At 45.2% G+C, this 25420-nt stretch overlaps 1 protein-coding gene across 2 annotated transcripts in view; it reads left to right on the top strand.

Moving 5' to 3' along the window:
• DCAF5 (DDB1 and CUL4 associated factor 5) overlaps positions 1 to 7038 on the top strand; it is a 105933-nt gene extending 98895 nt beyond the window's left edge. For both annotated transcript variants that reach the window (XM_049897613.1, XM_049897614.1), the window contains exon 9: positions 2374 to 7038. In XM_049897613.1, the coding sequence (XP_049753570.1) occupies positions 2374 to 4146 (1773 nt within the window). In that variant the 3' untranslated portion in view covers positions 4147 to 7038. The remainder of the gene's footprint in view (positions 1 to 2373) is intronic.
• The last annotated feature ends 18382 nt before the right edge of the window (positions 7039 to 25420 follow it).

Raw genomic sequence — 25420 nt, 5'->3', positions numbered from 1 at the left:
TCTAAAACTTTCTGGTTGTAGCACTCAGCTGCCAAATGAAAGAGAAAGAGAATAAACACACATTTATTTGTGCTTTGAAGTCACTTGCCTAGGGCCATGTGAAGCGGTGGAAGCTGGGGTTCCCTACTTGTTCTACCTGTCCCACAGCTCTAAACTACAAGTTCCTTGAGGACTGAAGACTGGTTGTCTGGGATGGAGGTTTTGTTTCGCTCTAAATCTTAGAATTGGATGATACCATGTAATTCACTTTTAAGATGAGGGAGCTGTGCTTCACTCAAGGTCACCAGCTAGCTAGGAGCTGAGTGAGAACTTAAATCAATTCTCCTTCCTCCTGGTCTAGCATTTTGTTCCATTACTTCATGCTTTAGGAATGAATAGTCTATCTCAGCTTAATACATTTCAGAGCCCAAGTAAAAGGTGACATTCAGTGTTATGATTTTCATTTCTAAAGTGAAAACATAAATGGCTGGTTAATAATAGATTATTAGAACTTCAGTAGATTATTAGGACCTTCAAACTGGCTTATTGAGTAGTTGAGCCAGCATCTCACCACTAATATTTTGTGTTTCTGTTAACAAATTCTTCATTTCTATGAAATACAAATTGGCTTATCCTCATATTAGAAAACATGTTTGGTAACATTTTGCCACTTTTTTAAACTGAGAAGGTGAGAGAATTGGTCGAGAATTAAGAATAAGACCCAGAAACCATTCTAAGGGCTTTGCCCTTTTGGACCCCTTGGCTTCCTTTCTAAGCCACCAATCTTTTTGTTCCCTCAGACATCGGTTTGCAGAGACAGTTATTTATAACTCAAGCCCAGTGCTGGAAGCCATGTCTTTTAGGAAGTTGTGGGTTAAGAAAGCCCTCCAGACAAATCCTTTATTTCCCACTATTTATAACTATATCCTGAAAGAGCCCTGGTGGCCTAGTGGTACCTGCCCATGACTTATTAAATCAGACTCTCTAAGAGTGGGCTCAGAAGTCAGCATTGTAATTACGTATTTCAGGTGATTCTTAAAACACTCTAAAGCTTGAGAACTGCTGCCTTAAAACTCCCCTGGGTGAGCTTATGAAGTGAGAGAGGGGTGAACACCTGGAGAGTTGTAGGCAGTTGAAGGAGGAACGAATTTGAGTTTGGAATTGGTGACAAGAAGCTAATCAGCCCCTCTTGAACTGGGGGTTCTCCAAGTAGACACTCCCGAGATATTGTCAAGTAAAGCACAGCTGGAACTGGGGAACTGGAACAGGCCTCAGCAGAGTTCTTACAAGGAGAGGAATTTGCCCTTAGACAGCTTTGGGGAAACAAAGCCATTGTCTTGATGGGGAATGGTGAATGAGGGGCCACTGTCTTCTGGGTCATATGCCATCTAAAGAGAGACACCAGCCTGTCAGGCAGGAAAGTTGCCTAGAATTTCATCTGAGTTGCCATGGCTACAGGCTGATGTAACTGAGCTTTTCTATGCTGGTCCGTGGACCAGTCTGGCAGTCTTTATAGTGTAGTGTAGTTGGTTAAGACCTGGTCCTTTGCATTCAGATGTACTTGAGTTTGAATCCTAGTTTTGTACTTTTGGGCTATAAGCTCATATCCCTGACCAAGGAGTGGAGGGGTGATAAGGGACGGGACTACAGTCACCTCTTTTTGAGGGAAGATGTCCTGCCTATTCAACTGCAGCTAACAGAAGAGTTGGAGAACAAGCCAACAGCTCCCTAGTTAAGAGAACTCAGTTTCCTGGGTAACTGATGCCTGCGCATCCTAGAGGGAACTGCAGTGTAGGCAGTTGGCTATTCTTATCAAGCTCCAGTAAGCAACTCCTTTAAGTTAAAAATAGAGATGTTGCAGTTAGGGAGAAGTGGAGCTAGTAGATGAAATTTTAACTGTCGCAGAGGACTGACTGCTGGGTCTGTTTCACTTTGGAAAAGCAAAAGCAGCAACTCTCTGCACAGCTTCAGTCTTCTGAACGTTTTAAACACATTGACCAATCTTCAAGTCATCCTAAATCCTCTGAGATTATGTAGAGGGGAGTATTGTAATTTCCAAGCTACAGACAGAGGAAACTGATGGAGAGGGAGGTTGAGGGGGAATGTGGCGTGTGATTATTTTGGGCCTGAAGACAAGACTTAGGTGCCCTGACACTTGGTTAATGCTATGCCCTAGACCATGCTTTTTCCCTCACCTTACCCTAGAAGCCTCAGTTTTCATGTGCAGCCCACATAATCCAGACTGTGAAGGATATATTTTTAAAGTTGGTTAGCAGGTCCTGGCCAAATGACAGGGAGGGTCTGGGGAAGCTTTGCCTTGGTATACTTTATCGCTGCCAGCTTTAGAATACTTTCCAATCAGTTCCTGGTTGCTTTTGTTTTTCTTCTGTGTAGATCTGGAGCCCATACAAGCAGCCAGGATGTACTGGAGACCTGGACGGTAGGATTGAGGATGATTCACGCTGCCTCTATACCCATGAAGAGTACATCAGCCTTGTGCTGAACAGCGGGAGTGGCCTATCACATGACTATGCCAACCAGTCAGTCCAGGAGGACCCCCGGATGATGGCCTTCTTTGATTCCCTGGTGCGCCGAGAGATCGAGGGCTGGAGCTCTGACTCAGACAGTGACCTCAGCGAGAGTACTATCCTCCAGCTGCATGCTGGGGTCAGCGAGCGCTCAGGCTACACGGACTCAGAGTCTTCAGCTTCACTGCCCCACTCCCCGCCCCCCACAGTGGATGAGTCTGCTGAGAATGCCTTCCACCTGGGGCCCCTGCGGGTCACCACCACAAACACTGTGGCGTCTACGCCACCACCACCTACGTGCGAGGATCCTGCCTCTCGCCAGCAGCGTTTGTCTGCTCTGCGGCGCTACCAGGACAAGCGCCTCCTGGCCCTTTCCAATGAGTCTGATTCTGAAGAGAACGCCTGTGAGGTTGAACTGGACACAGACCTCTTTCCCCGGCCGCGGTCACCCAGCCCTGAGGACGAGTCCAGCAGCTCCAGCAGCTCCAGCAGCTCAGAGGATGAGGAGGAGCTAAATGAACGCCGAGCCTCCACCCGGCAGCGAAACGCCATGCGGCGCCGGCAGAAGACGCCCCGAGAAGAGAGGCCTAGTGCCCTGACCAAGCCCACCAGCACCTACATTGGAGAAGACAACTACGATTACCCCCAGATCAAAGTGGACGACCTCTCCTCCTCCCCTGCTTCCTCCCCTGAGCGGAGCACTTCCACTTCGGAGATTCAGCCGAGCAGGGCATCACCAACCTCCGACATAGAGTCAGTTGAGCGAAAAATTTATAAAGCTTACAAGTGGCTCCGCTACTCCTATATCTCCTACTCAAATAACAAAGATGGAGAGACCTCCCTGGCAACTGGGGAGGCAGATGATGGGAGAGCAGGAACCAGCCGCAAGGACAACCCAGTCCCTTCTTCCAGTAAGGAAGTCTGTCTAAACACAGCCATGGGCCAGAGAAACCAAGACCTGCCTCCTGAAGGCCGCAGCAAAGATGCTTTTAAAGAAGGGACTTCTACTAGAAACCCCAGCAATGGCCCAGGCCATGAGCACAGCAGCCACACTTGGGCAGAGATGCCAGAGGGCACCTCTCAGGACACTAACAATAGTGGCTCTGTAGAACACTCTTTTGAAACCAAGAAGCTCAATGGAAAAGCCTTGAGCAAGGCCCTGAGCAGCCGGGCTGAGGAGCCTCCCTCTCCTCCTGTCCCCAAGGCATCTGGCTCTACTCCCAGCAGTGGGTCTGGCAACTGTCCCAGGACCCAGTCTGATGACAACGAAGAGAGGAGCCTTGAAACCATCTGTGCCAACCATAACAATGGACGCTTACACCCCCGTCCCCCTCACCCCCACAACAATGGGCAGAACTTTGGGGAACTGGAGACGATGGCTTATTCTTCGCCAGGACATTCAGACACTGACCACGATAACTTGTCCTTGACAGGGACTCTTCTACACAGAGATTGTTGTGGGTCTGAAATGGCCTGTGAGACCCCCAGTGCTGGCACAAGAGAGGATCCGACCGATCCCCCAGCCACAGACAGCAGCAGCAGGGGTGTTCACGGCCACAGTGGCCTCAAAAGGCACCGAGTAGAATTGGAAGATGGAGATCCAGAGAATTCTTCCTCAGAGAAGAAATTAAAGACATGATAAATACAAAGGGGAGGGGGGAAAGGCTACGAAAAGTAGCTTTACCAAAAAAGAAAAAGAAAAACAAATCCTGTTTAGTGAACACAGAGGAAAGAAAAAAGTATTAAAGGCACGTAAAAACCAGGGCCTGAAATTTTGTGTCTGACGTAGCTCCCTTCTATTCAACAATGGGTCTGAATGTTTAGTTGGCTGTTGGCTGGCTGTAAGAAAGGGAAAAAAAAAAAATCCAAGTGATTCCTCTAATGAGGCTTAAAGCATACATTGTGTACCTGTGCAGGGTTCTGTTAAAGTAAATTCTTGTTGAGACATTTGACTTGTTCTTGTGTGTGTGTGCATCAGCACGCATGAGTTCAGCCTCTTTGCCCAGCTGTCTCATAAGACTTTTAGTTCTCCATCAGAATGGATCTATGGATGTGTAGTTTTTGCCATCTCATCCAGTTTACATGCCATAGGTGTGTCCTGGCTTAATGATGAGTGCCTGTTAAGTTAGGTTGTGCTGCCACTGAATTGTGGATTTATGCTGGGAGAATAGAGAGAGAATGGAAACAGGCTTTCAGCCCATTGGTTGGGCTGGAGAGGAAAGCATGGTTGCATTCTTAAAGGAACCTTCCATGTTCTCTCTAAGTAGCACTTCTTCTTTGAGCGTTTAATGTGGACATACTTAAAGGTGGAACATTTTTAATGCTAACGAGAGGTTAGTACTTAAGATCAAATTCAAGGAGGACATAAATCCCTGATAAATCTCACTGTTTGCAAATTGAATAATGCTCCAACTCATACTCTATGGAGGCCATGAAATATGACTAGTTGCGGGTAACACACTTTAACAGTTAGGTAGTAGTTCCTAAAGGCACTCAAAAAGCCACAGGTGCTTCCTTGGCCCCGTGTGATGGATCTAGGCATATTGAAAGAGAGCTCTCAAGAGCTTTGTGTTGAACTACTAAAGTGAAAGTTTATAGGTGTGTTAAAGAAGAAGAGTAGTGAAGAGGAGAGTGTGGTACTAGATTCATTTAATTCAACCCAAAACTTCTGGTCGAAATTGGTGGGACTGGCATCTTCCCTCAGGCTTGCAGTTGACAGAGGCTGTGGTGTTCTGACTAGACCTTGCAGAGCAGTAGGCAGCTCAAAGTCACAGATTCTTACTGAGTAGATCTGCTAGGAGGCACAGGGTGTGAGAGAGGAGTTGCTGGTTAAAACTCATGGCTCCCAGAAGAGACTCAATTGCACTGAGGTAGATGATTGAGGGGGAAATGACCAAGAGATTTGCAGTGGTGGTTACAGTCACCTGGGTATCAATGAAGGGCTATGGAAGACAAGAAGAGCTAGGAATGACCAGATATCTTGTTGGCGTAGATGTCCTGTAAAGGCAGGACAGTATTGGCGAGAAATGAGGAAGAGAGAGAGAAGAGAAATACAGCTTTCATGTGTGCAAAGGTGCCAGACAACTAGTAGCCCAATCGGAATTGGCTTAGGGAGGACCTCATGGGTGCCTGATGTGGCCTCACTGACCCAGCCCTCCATTTAGAGGAGGACCTGGCCTGCTGGAACTGGGATGGGGAGAGACAGCCTGTGGAGGATGAAGACTTGGATGAATGCAGGCACTGGGGGAGGGGGATTATTTATAAAAAGAAGGTTGTTGATCTAAGCCAAAAGGAGATGTCATCCTGCTAAGCTTTTTGCACAAGGAAAGATGTGCCTGGTATGTGTGATGCAACTTGGGTGTGAAAATACTGTCTTGGAAGAAGAAGACGTTTTCTGTCAGCAGTGTGAGTAGCAGTGGGGAAGCTTTCAATTTAACAACTGTAATCTTATTGGGGGAGTGGGAAAGTGATTCTGTAACCAACATTAGAATTACTTTGGACTTGTAATCAAAATGGTTCTATGATTTGTCTTTGACTATTCAGATAATTGTAAATTCTGGTTTTATAAGCCCGAGTCATTTTACATTTGCTTTTCCAAAATTTATTAAATTGGAGTTTTTTAATCCTTTAATACAAAAAAAAAAAAAAAAGATACAGTCACTCAGTGTGTGTTTCTCTTCCCCTTCCCAGTCAGCTTACCCAGTCGTTTATTTTAATCTCATCAGTAGGTTACCTCTCTGACTTCTCTAAGGACAACCCACATATCTTCCTGGAGAAAAAGAAATAGGTTAAAGTTCCCATGGGAACTAACTACCTGGTAGTTACAGTTCCCAAATGCAGAACTTGATCTTTTCACATTAAAAGCCTTAATCGCTTTTGGGTACCCAAAAGAGAGTCTGTTCATTCTGGTTAACTTTAGATCCAAGAAAGATCCTTTTTAGCAAGGATGTCCTTCCATCCTTGAGAGAGATTTTCTTCCCAGCACCCCAGGTTCAGCTAACCAGGAAATAGACCCCACGAGATACCCCATAGCAGCAGGCTGACCAATGCTTGTTTTCCTAGCCACTCCACCCTCATTTCCAGAGATCTCATGCCTGTGATTATGGTCCTGGAGACCTCGTGGGAACCACCTCTAGGGTCCCTTTTCGTTTTCCCAAGCCCTTATAAAATTCAAACCCCAACTTTGGAGGCACATTAAAAATTACTTGACAGTGCCTGTTACTTTTTCTCTGCATCCTGCACATAAAGCTTGAAGGATTTGGTCCGGATAGGTAACACCTTCTCTCCACTTGATTTTCCAGCTGGTTTTGTAAGAGACTCCCGTGTCTCTAAGGCAGGAGGTAAATGGGATGTTGGCTTTGGGCAAATGAAGATTGCAACTGTGTTTGATCTAATTAATCTGAGTCTTGTTTGTACATCAAGGTGCCTTCCTCTGCTGAAGCCTTACTTCCTCACAAGCCCTGCCTCTTCTCACCTAGCAACGGTTAAACTCTTCTCCTGTGTATATGCAAATAAACCTATTATTCACTTCTCCTGTCTTCCTCTTCTCTTCCAGGGAAGACTTGGTTGCTTAGACACCCCCTCCTCCTTCTTTTCTGTTTTAATTCTTGCCTGTTCAAATCACTGGAGGGTGGGAGGGTAGTATTTTTTAGCCCGAGGACAGTTTTAGCCTAGATGGAAACTAGATTCAAAGCTACTGAAAAAAAAAAAAGCTTATTGCCATCAAGTTGATTGTGACTCATAGGGACCCTATAGGACAGAGTAGAACTGCCTTATAGGGTTTCCAAGGAGCAGCTGGTGGATTCAAACTGCTGACCTTTTGGCTAGCAGCCCATCTCTTAACCACTGTGCCAGCAGGGCAGCAAAGCTCCTGAGGACTAGAAGAAAAACTGGTAGTCCACATCCATTACGATGTATCCTTGTCAATGGTCATCGTATTGGAACGAAGGACACATCTGGACAGCAAAATGGGGAGTAGGAGGAGGTATCTACTTGGTTTCCTTTAGCAGCAGGCTTAGAGGGACTTAGGATAGTGAGGTCCTAGAATTGACACTTTTATTAGTTGGAACTAAGGAAGCCATACAGACAAGTGACATTTCAAACAGTCCCAAAAGAAATTGTTTTCTGGTGTTTCCAAGTCTCAAATTGCTTTTCCTGCCCTGTTCCTGGCATGCATTGCAACTTTTTTTCTTTAAAAAATAAAAGCAAAACATATATATCCCACCTATATAGCTGCCTCCTGCAGTTAGCTGGAAAATTCCTGTCAACAAGATTCTTGTCAGGTAACAGACACTTCCAAAGGAAGGCTGTCCTTATGAACTAAACGGGGCACTGTGCCAGGATTGAAACTCCATGTTGAAGTAAGGCTCACTAGGTCCCAAACTTACCCACAAGAGCAGAATAATGGCTTTTGGCAGACTGCATGGTTCTGTCAGATGGGGTATTCCAGTATGACTGCTGGTTTGTCCTTGAGCACTCATACTGGAATGAAATAACAGGAAATCAAGTGGTTTGAAAGTAATTTTGAATTTCTAGAAAGAACAGTGCTTCCCACATGCAATAGAAGAGAAGTATATTTGAAAGAAAAATCAGAGCCATCTGCACCCTAATTGCATTTCATTTTTAGTACAAAGGTGGTAAGATCCTTCTTGAAATGAGTGAGGCATTAGAAGCACTTTTGAATTGGAAGTTTAGGGGCAAAGATAAGCTTCACTAGGCCCAGAAGCATTAACATGGCCAGGGATAAGCAGGAGTTACTCTATTACTCAGTGGGGTTTACGCGAGCTGTGCAAAAGGGTCCTGCAGTGCTTATCTACAGGACAGCTGTGTTGTAAGGAAATGGAATATATGGTATTTCAAACTTACTGAAGTTGGATGTGACTGCTTTCTTAGAGTCCAAAACCATGAGCTCATGGAATATTACAGCAGAAATGCAGAATCCTAGCTTACAAGTTTCTACCTGCCTTTGTTCATACCCACACCAAAGCTAAGGAAAGACAACAAAACACTATCCAGACCCAACCCAGGATCCTTAGTGACAGCGGGGTCTTTAGGGAAGATAGGAGGGATGACATTTGGGGGCATAGGATTTGCATGACTCCGCAATGGAAGAAATGGTTTCCATACCTTTCTGGAGCCATACAACTGACATCCAGCAGGACATGGGTCTGACCTCTAAAACACTTGTTCATCAAGATTCTCCAACCCACAAGTATATCCATCCCACTCCACCCCAAGTATAATCCTTAATTTATAATGGAAGTCAGTAAAAATACATCGTTGGCTTGGGAGAAATTCTCTTCGCTAGAATGCATAAATTCCTTGAAATAAAAATTGCATAATGACTTGAACACCAACATACTTAAACATACACCTAAAACAGGTAGGTGCTTGGCATAGGCTTTCATAGCGTTACATACATCTCCCCACCTGGCCACTCCTGGGCTGGTTAGTGACAAGATTTGAGTCTACTACTACCACCTTTTTTCACTTGCTTATTTTCTCTTCATGTCTCAGAGTCAATGTTTCCTAACATTTCTAGTCTCTCCAAGACGCCACCTTAAATTGTTAGAGCTAACTTCTCTGTTCCTTTCTCTTTCCTCTAAGAGTCCTGTGAGTGGAGTGGAAATAGATTGAACTAGTAAGAGAATGGATTACATACTGGTTCTTCAATGGGATAGCTTTGTGAGCCTTGGACAAGTCACTCAAACTCTTGGGAGTTGTTAACAGAGGTCCCTCTCATCTCTAAAATCTGATTCCTTTGTTTCAGCTCCAGTACATGTCCCTCCCCAGAATCAGAGGGCTCTCTAGATCCCACTCTGATGAGTCTTCATTCCTGAGACATCCCTGTAGTGCCTGTCAGAGCCAGCCAAGATCTCTGGCAAGTTATACCGGCTCAGAGACTTGAGCTTTTCATCTGTAAAATGGGGAAAGTGTGCCTGTCTCAGCATATTGTTAGAGAATTAAATGAGTGTATGTATGTGTGTATTTCCCTATCTTTCTATCCTATCTATATATACTTACATATAGGTATAGATACGTATCTAGAAAAAGAGGCGAACCCCTCAATGACATGGATAGACACAGTGGCTGCAACACCGGGCTCAAACATAGCAACAATTGTGAAGATGGCGCAGGACCAGGCAGTGTTTCATTCTGTTGTACGTAGGGTCACTATGAGTCAGAACCAACTCAACAGCACCTAACAACATATATCGAGATATATTTATCTAGATACAGGTATATAGAGAGAGTTTAGAATAGTGCCTAATATTTAGAAAGCACTAATAAGTGTTTGCTGTCATTAGCACATCCTCTCTGTTTTGCTCTCATTAGTTATTGCTATCAACAACATGTGCACACTGCATATAAGGCCTTTTTGAATGAGATCTGCTAAGGAATACAGAAAATAAGTTTTCCTTCAGGAAAAGAGCTTACCATTTATTAGTCTTAATCTAAAACCGTGAGAGAAGTGTGAATTGTCTCCATTACGGGGGATCTGACTAAAGCTGACTTTGGTGCCTTGGGCACCACCTCCAACTTGAGGAGCCAGCTGACTAAAGGCTCTGTCTTGAGAGCTGAAGCTTAAGGGAAAAAAAGCAGGCCTGGCTAACAAAGGCCCCACAGACCCTTGCTTACCACAGCAGGTCTGCAGGGGTTGGGACAAGGGGTTGAGGGAGGAGTGGAAGATTTTATTTCTTAAACTATAGTTTTAATATGGTGGTGCTGGAGATGGCCCAGACCTCAAGAGCTGGGGCAGCAAACTTCTCTCTGGGCTTCAGAGCTGAAATTGTCTTATCTGGCAGTGGGTCAGCCCTAGAGAATTAAGAAAGTGGCAAGCTATGGAAATTCTCTGTGTTAACGCCAACGAAAAGTTTGGCAAGAGTTTTCCATGCAGGATTGTTTGTGTGTGTGTGTGTGTGTGTGTGTGTGTGTGTGTGTGTGTGTGTGTGTGTGTGTGTGTGTGTGTGTGTGTGTGTGTAAAATATTCTGTAATGCCTGACTCAAGAAGAAGCTAAACCATAAAAGACAGAGAATTCTGACTAGGAGAAAGGGTCATAGTTCAATCCCAGCCAAGGAAACCCTCAGGACAGATCTAGAATGGAGGTCCAAGAGCACATGCATGGCACTTGGGGAGAGCAGGCAGAGAAATATGAGAGAGGAGGGTTTTGAATTGCTGGAGGAAAAGAGGCAATGGAATTATACTTGGGAGAAAAAGTTTTTCAAATAAAACATCTGCCAGAAAAGACGCCAGAGCAAGGGTCTGGGAGAGTGGGAGGGCATAGAAGAGTCAAGGCCTAAATAGGCATCTGTGACCTTACCCTGAAGGAGGTGAAGGAGGTGCTATGTCATCCAATTCAGCCCCCTCGTTTTAGAGATTGAGAAGCCAAGGCCTGTTAGTGCTAGGCCTGACCTCTGAAGAAAGTGTTCTTCCCCTATCTTGCTTCTTCCTAGTTGTGGTCCTTTGGTTTGGGGAGGGGGCAACACCTTAAGCTGCACTCCAGCTGGGGCTTTGATTACAATATACGACAGTAGCAAGAGATTTAAAATGGCCTATAAGGAGGAAAAACCAAAAACCAGTTGCCTTTAAGTCCATCCTGACTCATGACAACCCTATGTGTGTCAGAGTAGAACTCAACTTCATAGGGTTTTCAATGACTAATTTTTCAGAAGTAAATCACCAGGCCTCTGAGTGTACTCTAACCTCCAACTTTTCTGTCAGCAGCCAAGCCCGTTAACCATTTACACCACCCAGGGACTCCCAATGGAGTGTGTGTGCGTGCGTGCGTGTGTGTGTGTGTGTGTGTGTGTGTGTGTGTGCAGGGCTAGCTGAGCTTGGACTGTCCCCTCAAAAAACAACCTGGGCCCCAGGGCCCCACACTCAGACTCACATATGACTTGGTCTCTGCACCTCCCTTAACAACTCTGACCATTCTCTGGTTGCTGAATGCAGTCCTAATGTTCAAGCACTTGGGAGATGTAAATAAATTCCTTGGATGACTTTCAGAGAAGAGCAATAAACATGTTGGGAGTGCTGGAAGAAAAGATAAAAGGGCCAGAAGGGAAGGGGAGGTGGGAGCTGCAGTTGTTAGGTTTTAGGTATGCAAGGGTTTAGGAATGAGAGAAGGCCTTTCAAATTGTAAGCAACCAACTGGGAATCTACCCAGCAGCAGGCCCAAGAAGATTGGTTCAAATCACTGTTCTCTTCTTGGCCCTGGAGTCCTGGTAAGATCTTTTTCCTAAACTGGCCGTGAGAAGCAGCTTACAGCTCATGTCCCTTTATCTTTATCCCCAGTTTTAAACTTTTCTGCTCAAGGGAAATGCCAGCACTTTGTTTCTCAAGCAGCTGCCTGGAGTAGAATTCCATGGGCAGGAGCAGGCCAAATTTAGCCTCAGTGGGTGAAGGCTGGTCAGCACCACAGCCTTGGGCCCAGCCCCAAAGAGAGGAGCAGTCAGACTGAGATTCTGTCCCACTCCTGGTCTGGCTGAGTGTGGAGGTAAGAGTTGACACAAGGGAATGCTTGCCATTTGTTCAGGCCAATGACCAAATCCTGCAACTCCTCTAGCTCGTCCTTCTGTGGACAGACCTGTGGGGACGTCCCAGGCTTGGGCTCCTGCTAAATCAGGTGGCTCTGTGTGTCCCTCATGAGCCCAATTGAGTCCAGAGTCAGCAGCTGCATTTGATCCACTGACTTCCTCTCTGGCCTCCTCTGATGTGAGGTCCAGCAGGCAACTTCACTTCCCACTAAGACTGGCTGGGGGGAAGGGGTTGGACCCCCTGCCTGCCAAACATCAACACTGTTTTTACATCTTCATCCCTTGACTCTCAGGTTAATAAGCCTGCAAATGAAGAATTCAGGACCAGGGAAACTCTTGGATTCCACTCAGAAGGAAAGGAAGCAAAGGGTTGCCTGGACTGATCTTGACGCTGGTGCTCTGGAGGTCAGGGGAGAGGGCAGCCGTGAGAGGGGACCAAAGGTGAGCATGTCTCTGGGGTGTCCTTTGAAAAGAGTCAAATTTATGGAATTTTGACTGGAATTGTTGGAGCAGCAAGCATAAGAGGCCACACTGTGTTTTCCTTCAAGAGGATCAGCTCCTTTGTGCCAAAGGAGATCATTTAGACTCTGTTTTTAATTGGGATTGGCTCTTGTGATTGCTAATCCAGTGATGGTTCCAGGGTTCTGCCACTTCAGCCTTAGGTGCTCATGGGGCCAGGACAAAGCCTTGACAGGCAGGAAGGAGTCTCTTTGGCCAGCCCTGACTTCATGACCGATGATGACCTCCTCAGTTCCTAGGCAGTGCTACATCTCCACTTTCCTCAAGCTCCAGGGTTCCCATCTTTAAAATCTAGAATAACAGACAGGCTCTTTAAAATGTTCTCTAGGCACCCCAGGGCAGGGCTGCACCATATGCTCTTGCAAGCTTTGTAGTGCCTAAGCCTAGGGGTTGCCATTCATACTCATACTGTGGTTGACTTGACTGGCACTTCCTAGAGTTGTGGGAGGCACAGCCTGTTCACCTGTACACCAAATTCCTGAAGCTCCATCAGGTGGAACAGCCAGCCCAGAAGAGGGGCATTTGTGACCTGTGGTTCTCTTTCCACTTTATTCTCTCCCTACTGAGTGAATACTCTCCTACCTAGCGTCCTTTCTTTCCTGTCTGACCAGGCAGGCTCAGGAGCCCAGATTGTTGTGGGGAGGAGGGGGGGAGGGGCGTGCCGGAGGAGAACCTGAGCCAGTGCACCTCAAGCATACCTGCCAAGCCCTAGTTACTGGGCTTCAGGTTAGCTTGTGACTCTCCCTCTCAGCCTTCAGTGTGACTTTAAGGGCCTAGGAAGGATTCGGCTGCTCAGTGCCCCCGACTTCTTCTGCTCTTCGAACTTCTTCTTCCGGCCCCCACTCTGTGAAGGCAACAGGATCAGTGGGCAAGACGGAGAAGTAGCATCTCTTCCCTCTCTGCCTCCTTGTGACACAGACCCTCCTCTGCCCCTTCCTGCCCATTTCTGGGCCTCTTTCTCCTGCTGCTGCTTCCCCTCCCTCCCAGCAGAGAGAGAAATTAGCAGAGCTCATTCCCACTCTACACTGTCTCCCTGAGCTCTCAGTCCCTTCCTATTGCCAAACCTCCTTCCTCAGGCCTGAGTCAGAGCTTAGTCCCACCTTCCAATAGCAGAAGTAGTGAAGCAGGGGGATGAGGGCCTTTGCTGGTTGGAAACTGAGAGCCTAGGACAGCATGGGGTAGTAGAAAGGATGTGGTCCTTAAAGCCAGAGAGGCTGAGATAAGACTCCCTGCTTTGTGACATGGGCCAAGTCACTCAACTCTTCTGAACTTGAACTTCTTCCTACACAAATTTGGGATGATGCTTACCTTGCAATTCTATTGGTAGGTTAGTAAAAATATGTATAAAGCACGTAACACGTAGCCCAGTATGCATTCAGTGCTAGATAAATGAGAGCTACTGTTATTGTCTTCGCAATTATCTCCTTTCTGGACAAATGACCTGCTCATCTTTGGCCCCACCACCCATGATGCTGCTATTAAACAAAATGTAGGGGACAAATACAGGTAGGGAGTCCTGGTAACTTCTCCAAAGATGTCATCTTCTAATCCATTCCCTCTCAGTGTTTATGAGAAAATGACTCTGGAAGTGAAGCTCAGTGTTGTAAAATGCAGGGTTCTCTCTTTGTCCTAAATACTTATGAATCAAGCCAGCCACAAAGCAGCTCCACAGAGCTAGGATTTAAAAACCAAGAGCTGCTGAGTGGAAAGAATTGGCAGTAGCTTCAGGGAGCTACAGCCACTTGACCACCTCCCAGCTACCTGCAGGGCACTCTCGGTGACCTACGAGAACTGTCCAAACTCTGCCCAGCTCACCCTGAGCTTTGACCATCATGCTGTCAAGTATGGCCTTCACTTTAAGAAAAGCCAGTTATGGGAAATGAGGACAAAGGGATTCACATTACCTATAAATAGATCCTTTGCAGAAGTCTCCTGATGACCCCTCTGTTGTGTAAAAAGAGGACCCCTTATGTGTAGGGGTGAAGGGGAAGCTCTGAGTGAGTTAAGGATGCTTTAAAAAGAAACCATTCCTCTTCAGGAGGTCCCTCGGTGATGCGACAGCCCAGTGCTTGGCTGAGATGGTTTACCATTCCCAAATGTAGGAACATCCCCCCGGAAAGAAATTTCTCAGGTTCCTCTATCTATAAAAATTTGAACCTCTTTAGGAAGCCATTGGAAATCAGAGGTAAACATTCCCAGCTAATCATGTGAATTTTCCCTTTCCTTCTCTTTCCCTGGTGCTCTTGTGTTTTTGAGGTTTTGAGGGTTTTAAGAAGCTGGAAGCACTGACCCAGTTCCCTTCTAGCACTTCCTCCTCCCCAGTTACAAAACATGAAAATGATCATTATAGCATCAAAGGTCTTTGCACCCCTAGAACAAAGGGAAGTTATTGGAGCAGTAGTTTCCCTTATCTGATGAGACCATAACACTTAAAGGGTATCGGTATTTGAGAAATTTAGCAAAGTGATGTGAAACATAAAATAAAAAGGCAAGTCTATCCTTATCCTTCAGGAGACACAATGCATCTCAGTACTGATTTCTGAAGCTTTGCAAAACTGGCTGGTGAGTGTGTGTTTTAGCTACTATTTCTGTGTAAGAAAATGGATGAAAACAATTTGCCCTCTCCTTGAGTCCCCAGTCTGGTCTCCCACTGGCAGAGAGAGACCGTTCACAGTTGGCACTACTCAGTTGAATGAAGTATGCCCATATTCTGTGACCCAGCGATCCCACTCCTGGGCATATATTCTAGACATTCTTGCCCAGGTCCTGAAGGGGACACCAACCAGGATGTCCACTGAGGGTAAAATGGAGTAGAAGCCCACTCGGGGCACCGCACTGCAGATGGAAATACTGGACCAGAGGTACTCATGGCGACGTGGATGGATCCTAAAAATGCACTGCTGAGTGAAGAAAGCCGAGCAAAATAAGAACTATAACACATGCTGTGAACGTAAATTAAAAACAGACGCACACAAAAGAGCAATAGACACTGCTTCATAAACACGTAAAACAAAGGATACACATTACATGCACGGGAGCTGTTGCCCTATGTGAGGAAGAGAATGAGAGTGGTAAACAGGACTGAATAAATAAATAAACTGCAAGAAAAGGAGGCCACACAAAAACTTGTATACAAATATTTGTATCAGCACTATTCACTATAGCCGAAAAGTAGAGACAACCGAAATGCCCATCAGCTGATGAATAGATAGACAAAATGTGGTACATCCATAAAATGGGCTATTATTTAGCCATAAAAAGGAATGACATTCTGATATACCTACAACACAGGTAAACCTTGAAAACATGATGCTAAGTGAAAGGAGGCAGACACCAAAGGCCGAGTATTTTATGATTCCATTTATATGAAACGTCCACCATAGGCTAATCCATAGAGACAGAAAGTAGATTGGGGTTGTCTAGGGCTGGCCGGGGGTGGGGGGAATTAGGAACAAATAGTGACTCCTAATGGGCGATGGGGTTTCTTTTCGGAGTGACAAAAATGTCCTAAACTTAGATTATGGGGACATTTGTGCAATTCTATAAACGTACTAAAAACCATCGAGTTGTATACTTTAAAGGGACAAATTTTAGGATTTGTGAATTATATCTCAAAAGTGTTTTTAAAAAAACAGAGAAGCAAGGAAGAGGGCACTCACATGGGTTATCCTTCCTCTTTGTGCTTCTGGTTTCATATGGGAACTGAGTGAGGTCGCCTACCGTAACCCTGCCCATGGGCCATTGCCCTCAGAGGGTGGGCCGGAGGGGCTTTTCACAATGAAAGTTGGAAGGGATATTCCCATTTGGTGTCCTGTTAACTGACCATAAGTTTATCATCAGTCAGCAGACTGACTGTCAGAAGACACACCTTTCCTTTCTGGCTTTGCCAGCTATTAGCTGTGTGACTTTAAAATACTCTTCTGTGAGCCTCAGTTTCTCTGGCATAGAATTAACTAGAGCACTTTTGGGTAGAAGATAAAATACATGTGGAAGCATCTAGCACTGTACATAACACATAGACAGCACCTAGTAGATGTTTGTTGAATCTGCCTCCCAAAACACTAGCCTGCTCCTCAAAACAGACAACCCAAAATATTAATTTAACCTTCAACTTGGCAAATTGATAACACCAAATGATTCCAACTCATGGCAACCCCATGTGTTACAGAGTAGAACTGCTTGGCTGGTAATGCAGTGGTTAAGCGCTCAGCTGCTAACCAAAAGGTTGGTGGTTGAAACCCACCAGCTGCACCTTGGGAGAAAGATGTGGCAGTTTGCTTCCATAAAGGTTACAGACTTGGAAACCCTATGGGGCAGTTCTACTCTGTCCTATAGGGGCGCTATGAGTAAGAATTGACTCAATGGCAATGGGATTTTTAATCTTTATGGAAGCAGATCTCCAGGCCTTTCTTCTGTGGCACTGCTGAGTGAGTTCAAACTATCAACTTTTAGGTTACTAGTCAAGCACAAATTGTTCATGACACCTAGAACTAAAACCGAACCCATTGCCATCAAGTTGATTCCGACTCAGCGACTCTATGGGACAAAATAGAACTGCCTCATAGAGTTTTTAAGGAGCAGCTGATGGATTCGAATTGGCAACGTTTTGGTTAGCAGCTGAGCTCTTAACCACTGTGCCACCAGAGCTCCATGCCACCTAGAAACCTGGCAAATTGATAGAAGGGTCCAAATTATGGGAAATAAAGTCATAATCTTAATTATATATTCAGCAAACATTTATTGAGCTTCTACTATGTGCCAAACACTATTTGGTGCTGGGAAACAAAGATGAATAAAATGGTTAATGAGTCAGGTTTCTTGGGTGCAAGTTATAGAAACCCAACTTCATCTGGCAGCAGCCGCCAAGGGAATGTATCGGCTCATTAACTGGACTGAGTTGGTACTTGCTCTTCCAATCTTTTGCATCATTTTCCGTGGATGGGCTGCGGATATATGGCCTTGAAAGATCCCTATCCCCTCCTAACTTACTGACCTAAGTGGGAGGTGGGGAAAACCTCCAAGCAGATTCCTACTCTTCCTTCTTGTAGAAGCAGAGTGGGTGTGTCCAGTGGGGAGCCACAGAGGGTGGACAGCGATCGTGGGGCTGAAATTACAGAGAAGGCAATATCCATTCAGGAATCCAAGCACTTTTAAGCCTGGAAGAAGTCTCTGCCCAAAAGGAGGTTGGTGGTGGCAAGCCACAGAAAATTCAGCTCAAACTTGATGTATTAGCTGAGGACATAACCGAGAAGTTCCACGACAGTGGCCTTCACCTTCCTCTGCAGTTCCCTCAGCCCTTCCCTCCATGCTGTGTCTGCTTCGTCTCCGGCTGGCTTTCTGCATGGTGATGAGCTCATCAGCAGCATCAGTCAGGACAACACACTTCCTTGTTCCCACCTGGGGCCAGGGTGAGAGCAGCTTCCTGCAGTCACGAAAGGCAAATCTGAAGGGTGGTTCTAACTGGACCCCCACAGCCAGGGAAATGCCCCGCAACACTCCCGAGGCTGTGACATTGGTTTGGCGGTGTTTGATAAATCAGAGCCTACCTGGAAAATCACAACTTGCCCCACAGTGGGAGAAGGTGGATGGGCAGTGAGAACACAAACTCAGTGCCTACCACAGTGCCTTAAGTCTCACTGAGACCGTTTACAGGTGAGGAAACTGGGACCAAAGACCTCCCAAGGTTTGACGTCTAGTTTGCGGCAAATCCAAGCCCAGATATCAGAGGTCTTGGCTCCAGTCAGCTGCTTTTGAATCAATAATGGAATAGAGGCCTTGATGGGTAACAAACACCCATCATTAGGGAGGCAGGATGGCTATATCATGGCTGTAAAAGAAATTGGCACAGTGATTTCTGAGGGAGGACGGGGCTACTGTTGTTGAAGCTCTGTGAGAATGGCATGGAGACGAGACAATCCTGGGCATAGGATGGTTGACATGGGGCCCCACAACAAGGCAGGGAGGGGCTCATCCTGTCCATTTTCTTGGATTTATAATTTCCCAACACAGTCTCTGACTTCCGCTTTTCTCCCTCCCTGCCCTGTGCCAGGCTGAGATGGACAAGCTGGGGCTGGTAATCGTGTTAGCTCAGTTTCCTCCCTGACTCTGCCCTCCTCGTAATCTGATTTCCAAGGGACGAGGGATGGCAGTGTTCAGGCACAGGAAGAAACCCGGTCCCTTGTGTGCATTGGACCTGCTAATTTGATAGAACTACTTGTTGAGTTTCCACAGAACCCACATTAGGAAGAAATTTCATCTGGTTCCCACAGCCCTGGCCTGGAGAGCTTTCCTGGTCTCAGCCCTGAAGGAAATTCAGTTTCTAATTCAATTTCAACATAAGGAAATTGTCTTTGTTCTAATGATAGCAACCAGTGATTGAGCACCTACTATGTATCAGACACAGTGCTAGGTGCTTCATGTCTGATGACTCACCAGGTATGCTGTCACCCTCATGAATTCACATGTGCTCCAAGCTAGACCTGGGGCTGCTACCACCGGCTTAGGATTCTCCCTTCACTTGAATGGCATCTGCCGTTGGGCCTGGGGCCTTTGGCCAGCTCCCGTTGATTTTCAAGAGTAGCTGTATTTCTAGGACTAGATGGCTTCCTGAGTGTGTAGAATCTGACCCAAGCCTCTCATATACCCAAGAGCCCCTGGTGTCTAATAGGAGCCAAGAGCCACACTGGACACCCATTAGAGCTACCTCTGCAGCTCCATCCCATCTCCTCAACAACCACCTACAGCTATGAAGCCATCCCATTCTAAACCTTAGTCGGCCAAGCATTCAGGAGGGTGCAGAGCAGGGTGGGAAGGAAGAGGCTGGACCCTGGAGAGAAGCAGCTTACCACTTATGAGCCGTGTGACCTTGGATAAGTTACTTAAACTGTGAGCTAGGGCTTTCTCATCTGGATAGTATAATCTACCCTATGGGTGGTTATGAGAAGTAAATGAGGTAAAGGATATGTGGGTCCCTAGGCGGTGTAATGGTTAAGAGCTCCTTGGAAACCTTATGGGCCAGTTATACTCTGTCCTATAGGGTCACTTTGAATCTTAATCGACTTGATTGCAATGGGTTTTGTTTTGTTTTGGTTTAGGTGGTGCAAATTGTTTGTGCTTGACTACTAAAATAAAGGTTGGCAGTTTGAACCCACTGAGTGGTACCATGGAAGAAAAGGCCTGGCAACCTGCTGCTATTAAGATTACAGCCCAGAAAACCCTATGGAGCAGTTCTACTCTGTAATACATGGGATCAACATGAGTTGGAATCGACTCGATGGCAACTAAGAACAACGACAAAGGTACAGCCTGCAGTTTCACAGTGTGGTGTGGATGGGGGGCAAGGGGGGCGGGGGGAGACATGAATCACCCCCTGGTATTTTCCCAGAGCCTGAACCACGTCTGTGCCTGGCCACCAGCAACCCCTTCTAACTTCCCCCCCAGATTCCCCAGATACTCACCAGTGTTGGGGAAACTACAGGGAGGTGGAGGTGGCGGCTTGCTCATCACATGGAAACTGGAGCCACCTGCTTGCTCTTTGAGGGTCCCTGTCCCTATGGATCTCTCTCTCAAGATGTGGACAGACAAGAAACAAATGAGTGGATATATAGAGTATCATATAGTGACATGTGCTCTGTCCCAGTAGCCATGGGGCAGGCCGCTGGACTCTCGGCTAGGGTGCTGGTGGCACTGCTACCTAGAGGAGCGTTGAGTGACTCTCCACACATCACTATGCCCAGACGGTATGCACTCACTTCCCCAGGTAGCCTGGCCACTACCAGAACCAGCGTGGGTGCCCCAGGCTACAACCTGCATTGTTCCCTACCCCAGAGAAGCCCTTTCTCTCAGGATGGCCTGGGTTCAGCTCCCTGCTCCTACTGCCAGCACTGTGGTGAGCACAGATTCTGGCCAGCCCTGGGGCTCATGGAAACACTAACTCCCTCTCAGAGAGCTCCGTTACTAACTCTCCTGGGCTTGCTACTCACTCCTCTTCAAATCTGCTTAAATGCCACCTCCACTGGGAGGGAGGGCTTCTCTGAGCATCTGTCTAAATTAGCCAGCGCCACCCTACTTTCCCCATCCTGGCTGCCCATCCCATAGCCTGCTTTGTCTGTGCAGCACGTTTCACTCCACGATGCTGGACATGTGGCCACTCATGCGTTTGTTTGTGTCTGTCCACGTCATGAGAATGTGAGCTCTGTGAGGATGGAGCCTTGTATCTCTTGCTCACTTCTCTGTCTATTCCTGTGCCTAGAACAGTCCCAGGCACAAGTAAGCTCTCAGTAAATGTTAAATGAATGAATGACAATATTATTTTTTATTGTTTTCTAGATAATTTTTAATTTTAGTTTTGGTTTCCTCCCCTAACCAAGAGGCTATCTAATCGCATTTATTAATTTCTATGCAACTAGAATTTTGGATCATTTTTATGTCTAATTTTATTGGATTATAGTCAAAGAGTGCAGCCCATTAAATCTCTACTTTTACATTTTTACAAAGATTTTCTTTGTGGCCAAGAGTCTTAGTCTGGGCTCTCTAAAGGGGCAAAAGAGTGAAGCATATATATAAGTATATAGAGAGAGATTTACTTCAAGGAAATGGCTCACGCAGTTGTGGGGGCTGGCAGCTGAAGACCTCTGCTGGCTCATGTCGTTGCAGGTCAGGTGGCAGACTGGAAACTTCTGCAGGCTTACGACGACAAGAAGAGTGCATGGTCGAGAGAGTGAGCCTTGATGGAACATCCATTTAAATAGTGGAGGCAGGCCACACCCCCAAGGAAACACCCCTTTCAACTGATTGGCTGCTCACATCAGATCACAAAATGGAAGGTGATTACATAGTGTCTGCCAAACCACTGATAATCATAGTCTAGCCAAATTGGTACATAACATTAACCATTACACCAAGTATATGACTGATCATTTAAAAAAAATTCTATATGAAAAATTTCAAACATGCACCAAAGTAGAGAGAAAGTACATGAAATTCCATGTTCCCTTCACTAAAAAAAAAAAAAAAAAAATGCTGTCGAGTCCCTTCACTACCCATTAAAAACCCGTGGCCGTCGACTAGCTTCCACAATTATCAACTCGGCCAGTCTAATTTCATTGATATCCCTCCTATTATTTTGAAACCAACAACAGGATTTAGTCTTTGGAAGTGTCTCATGATCACAGGGGAAAAAAGGATCTTTTCAAAAAATGAAAAATTATGTATGTGTGTATTCAATGATTTTTTCATTATATTATTCAAACCTGTTATATTTATTATTTTTTTTAAACTGACTAAACCCAAAACCAACCCACTACCCTTGAGTCGATTCCAACTCATAGCAACCCTATAGGACAGAGTAGAACTGCCCCATAGCGTTTCCAAGGCTGTAAATCTTCAAGAATGCAGACTGCCACATCTTTTTTCCCACTGAGTGGCTGGTGGGTTTGACCCGCCCACCTTTTGGTACACCGCCCAAACCCGTTGCCGTTGAGTCCATTCTGACTCATAGCCACCCTCTAGTACAGAGTAGGACTGCCCCATAGAGTTTCCAAGAAGTGCCTGGTGGGTTCGAACTGCTGACCTCTTGGTTAGCAGCCATAGCCCTTAACCACTACACCACCAGGGTTTCCACAAAGCTGACTAGTTCTGACTGATTATGAAAGAAGTATAAAAACATTCCACTTTAATTTTTGTAAATTTCTCCTTGCATTTCTAACAGTTTTTGCCTTCTATAATTAGCTGCTATTTGTTTGGTGCACAGAGGTTTATGACTATTTATAGGCTATTTTTTATTGAGCACTTAGGTTACAAATAGGTCTATGGAGACCCTTTCAGCTCTCAGATCTGCTGATGAAATTCCCCATCCTAATTACATCTAGACTGAACAAAATCTCAATCCAAATGATAATGGTCTCAGAAAATTGCCAGTCCTTGAAAATGAGAGTGGAGAATAAAAATGCTATTTCAGCTGTAACTGGAAAGAATTAAATACAAAACCCTCCATCCAGGTTTCATTACTGACTACAGTTAAGCTGTGTAAAAGGAAGCAAAGCTCACATGGGAAGGCTCCCTCCCCACAGCTTTCAGGAGCCAGAGAGCTTCTTTGGTTCACAGAGAGAGAAAGATTAGAGGTGACTTCCCATGGATCAAGAGGGCTTCTAGACCCAGTAGGGCTCCCTGACCCTCTTTTCATATTTAAATTCTCAACTTCAATGTCAGTTAAATTCTTTACCTTAGGCAGAAATGGAAAAGCCAACCCTCAAATTTATATGGAACTGCACGGGGCTCCCAAATAGCCAAAGTAATGTGAAAAAAGAAGAACAAAGTAGAAAGACTCACAGGTCCCAATTTCAAAACTCAACTATCTATGATCAAATGATTTTCGACAAGTTTGCTAAATCCATCTAATGGGAAAAGAAAAAAACAAACAGCTGCCATGGAGACCCTGGTGGTGCAAATGGTTAAGACTCTCAGCTGCTAACCAAAAGGATGGAGATTAGAGGCCACCCAGAGCCACCTTGGAAGAAAGGCCTGGTGATCTACTTCTAAAAAAATCAGCCATTGAAAACCCTGTGGAGCAGGATCACCATGAGTTGGAGCCAACTTGATGGCAATGGATTGGTTAGTGAGTGTGAAGTGGTATCTCATTGTGGTTTTGACTCTACTCCCCTAATGACTAATGGAGCTCTGGTGGTGCAGTGGTTAAGAGTTTGGCTGCTAATCAGAAGGTCAGCAGTTCGAATCCACCAGCTGCTCCTTGGAAACCCTGTGGGGCAGTTCTACCCTGTCCTATAGGGTCGCTATGAGTCAGAGTCGACTCAATGGCAATGGGTTTTAATGACTAATGATATTGAGTCCCATTTCATGTACCTATTGGCAATTTGTATACCCTCTCTGGTGAAATGTCTATCCAAATCCTTTTTTCATTTTTTAACTGGGTTGTCTTTGATTGTTGAGTTATAAAAGTTCTTTATACATTCTGGATCAGCTATGTGATCTGTAAATATTTTCTCCAATTCTGTGAGTTGCCTTTTTACTTTTTCCATAGTGTGCTTTGATGCACAAAAGTCCAGTTATCTGTTTTTTTCTTGGTTGTTTGTGCGTTTGGTGTCATTCTTAAGAAACTGTTGCCTAATCCAAGGTCGTGAAGATTTATGCCTATATTTTCTTCTAGAAGTTTTGTAGTTTTAGCTTTTACATTTAGGTCTTTGATCCATTTTGAGTTAATTTTTGTATGTGTTATGCCTTTTGTGGTATTAACTCAGTGGGTCATACTTAACTATGAGCTTTTCAAGGACATATGTTTATAACCCAGGGTCAACAGCGTTATGTCCAGCCAACAGTGCTTATTCCATGAATGCTCAATAATAAATAAATGAGCTAGTCAAGGCAAATGTGCTAATTTCATTTTTCTAGATGAAAAATGTGTGTCTGAGACAGAGAATTTCACAGGTGACTCGGCAAGCTTGTGGCTGAACCTGTATTGGTTAAGATCAATGCTATAGGGAGGGGGAGGGGGTTAAACATCAAAAGGAAGATACAAGCTAAGTAAGGGGTGGGGAAAAATCTTTTCCTAGAGTAAATATTGCAAACAGGCAGCCCAAAGGCCAAACTTGCCCATTGCTGCCTTCATGGTGCTTTAAATTTGAAATAGCCCCAAAGAAAAATGATGAAAGAGTACAGACAGGCAGTTTACAAAAGAGGAAACCCAAAGGGTAACAAGCATCTGAAGAGAAGTTCAAACTCATAAATGATCAGAGAATCGCGCGTTACAACAATGAGATGTCGCTTTACAGCTAATAAACTAGCAAAATTAGAAAGCTGGCTAGTGCCCAGCACTGGTGCCGTTGTGAGTAAACAGGAACTTCTGTGAGTTTCTAGGGAGTGGGTAAGCCAGTGCTGCCATTCTGAAGCATATCCAGGTAGTGCCTAGTCAAATGAGGTATAGAGCTCCTAGGGCCCACTCCTGAGCCAGTACCCTAAATAAACTCTCAAGAAGGTATGTAAGAGTATATGTTTGAGGTTGTTCAGTGTAGCAATGTTTAAGGGGGTGGAGAGCTGGGGGTGTCTGAGGGTCCATCTCGATGGAAATTAATAGGTGAAATTAGTTGATACCATGGGTTATTGTATCAATGGAATCCCTGTAGGAATGAGATGCAAACTCAAAAGAAGTGACTGAAGATATTTTTAGGAAGGTGTGAGCATGCTTCAGGGAAACCAATAAGGGATGGTAAAGCCCCAAGGTCTAGCAATAGGGACAAGTGGAGAGAACAACCTGAATCAAAAAAAGGGAGGGCCAAAAGCAGTGGCCTTAGGTAGAGGGATGTAGCTACAGACAAACCAAACACTAGCAGGGAGGAAGCCAGGGAAACAAATACCCCGACCTTTCTCTTTCTGCTCCTGATAGTGCCCCAGTTAGGCAACCCAATGAGAATCTAGAGCGCAGGGAGCCCAGGTGACACAGTCCATAAGGTCAGCCTCCCAGGGCACAGAGCAGGATGGAGAAAGGTGGAGAGTGGACCTGAAAGGGAAAAACACAGAGCAACATGGATCAATCTTAAAATATAGGACTGAGTAAAAACTAAGAAACAGAAAGATTCATAACGCAATGTCATTTAGGTCATTTTAAAAGTGTATGCAATTAAAAAAAAAACCTGTTAGAATTTAACAAGTTTGTAGGACACAAGCTCAATATACAAAAATCAGTAGTATTTCTATATACTTGCAAAAAACAATTGAAAAATGAAAAAATTAAAAATAGATTTATGATAGCATTCAAAAACATAAAATATTTAGAAATAATTTTAATGAGCGGTTTGTCTTAGTTTCCTAGTACTCTGTAACAAAAATAGCACAAGTGGGTAGCT

The sequence above is a fragment of the Elephas maximus genome, chromosome 10, assembly GCF_024166365.1.
Source record: "Elephas maximus indicus isolate mEleMax1 chromosome 10, mEleMax1 primary haplotype, whole genome shotgun sequence".
NCBI lineage: Eukaryota > Metazoa > Chordata > Mammalia > Proboscidea > Elephantidae > Elephas > Elephas maximus.
The sequence above is the reverse complement of the archived record's forward strand: the minus strand, read 5'-3'. Positions and strand labels throughout refer to the sequence as shown.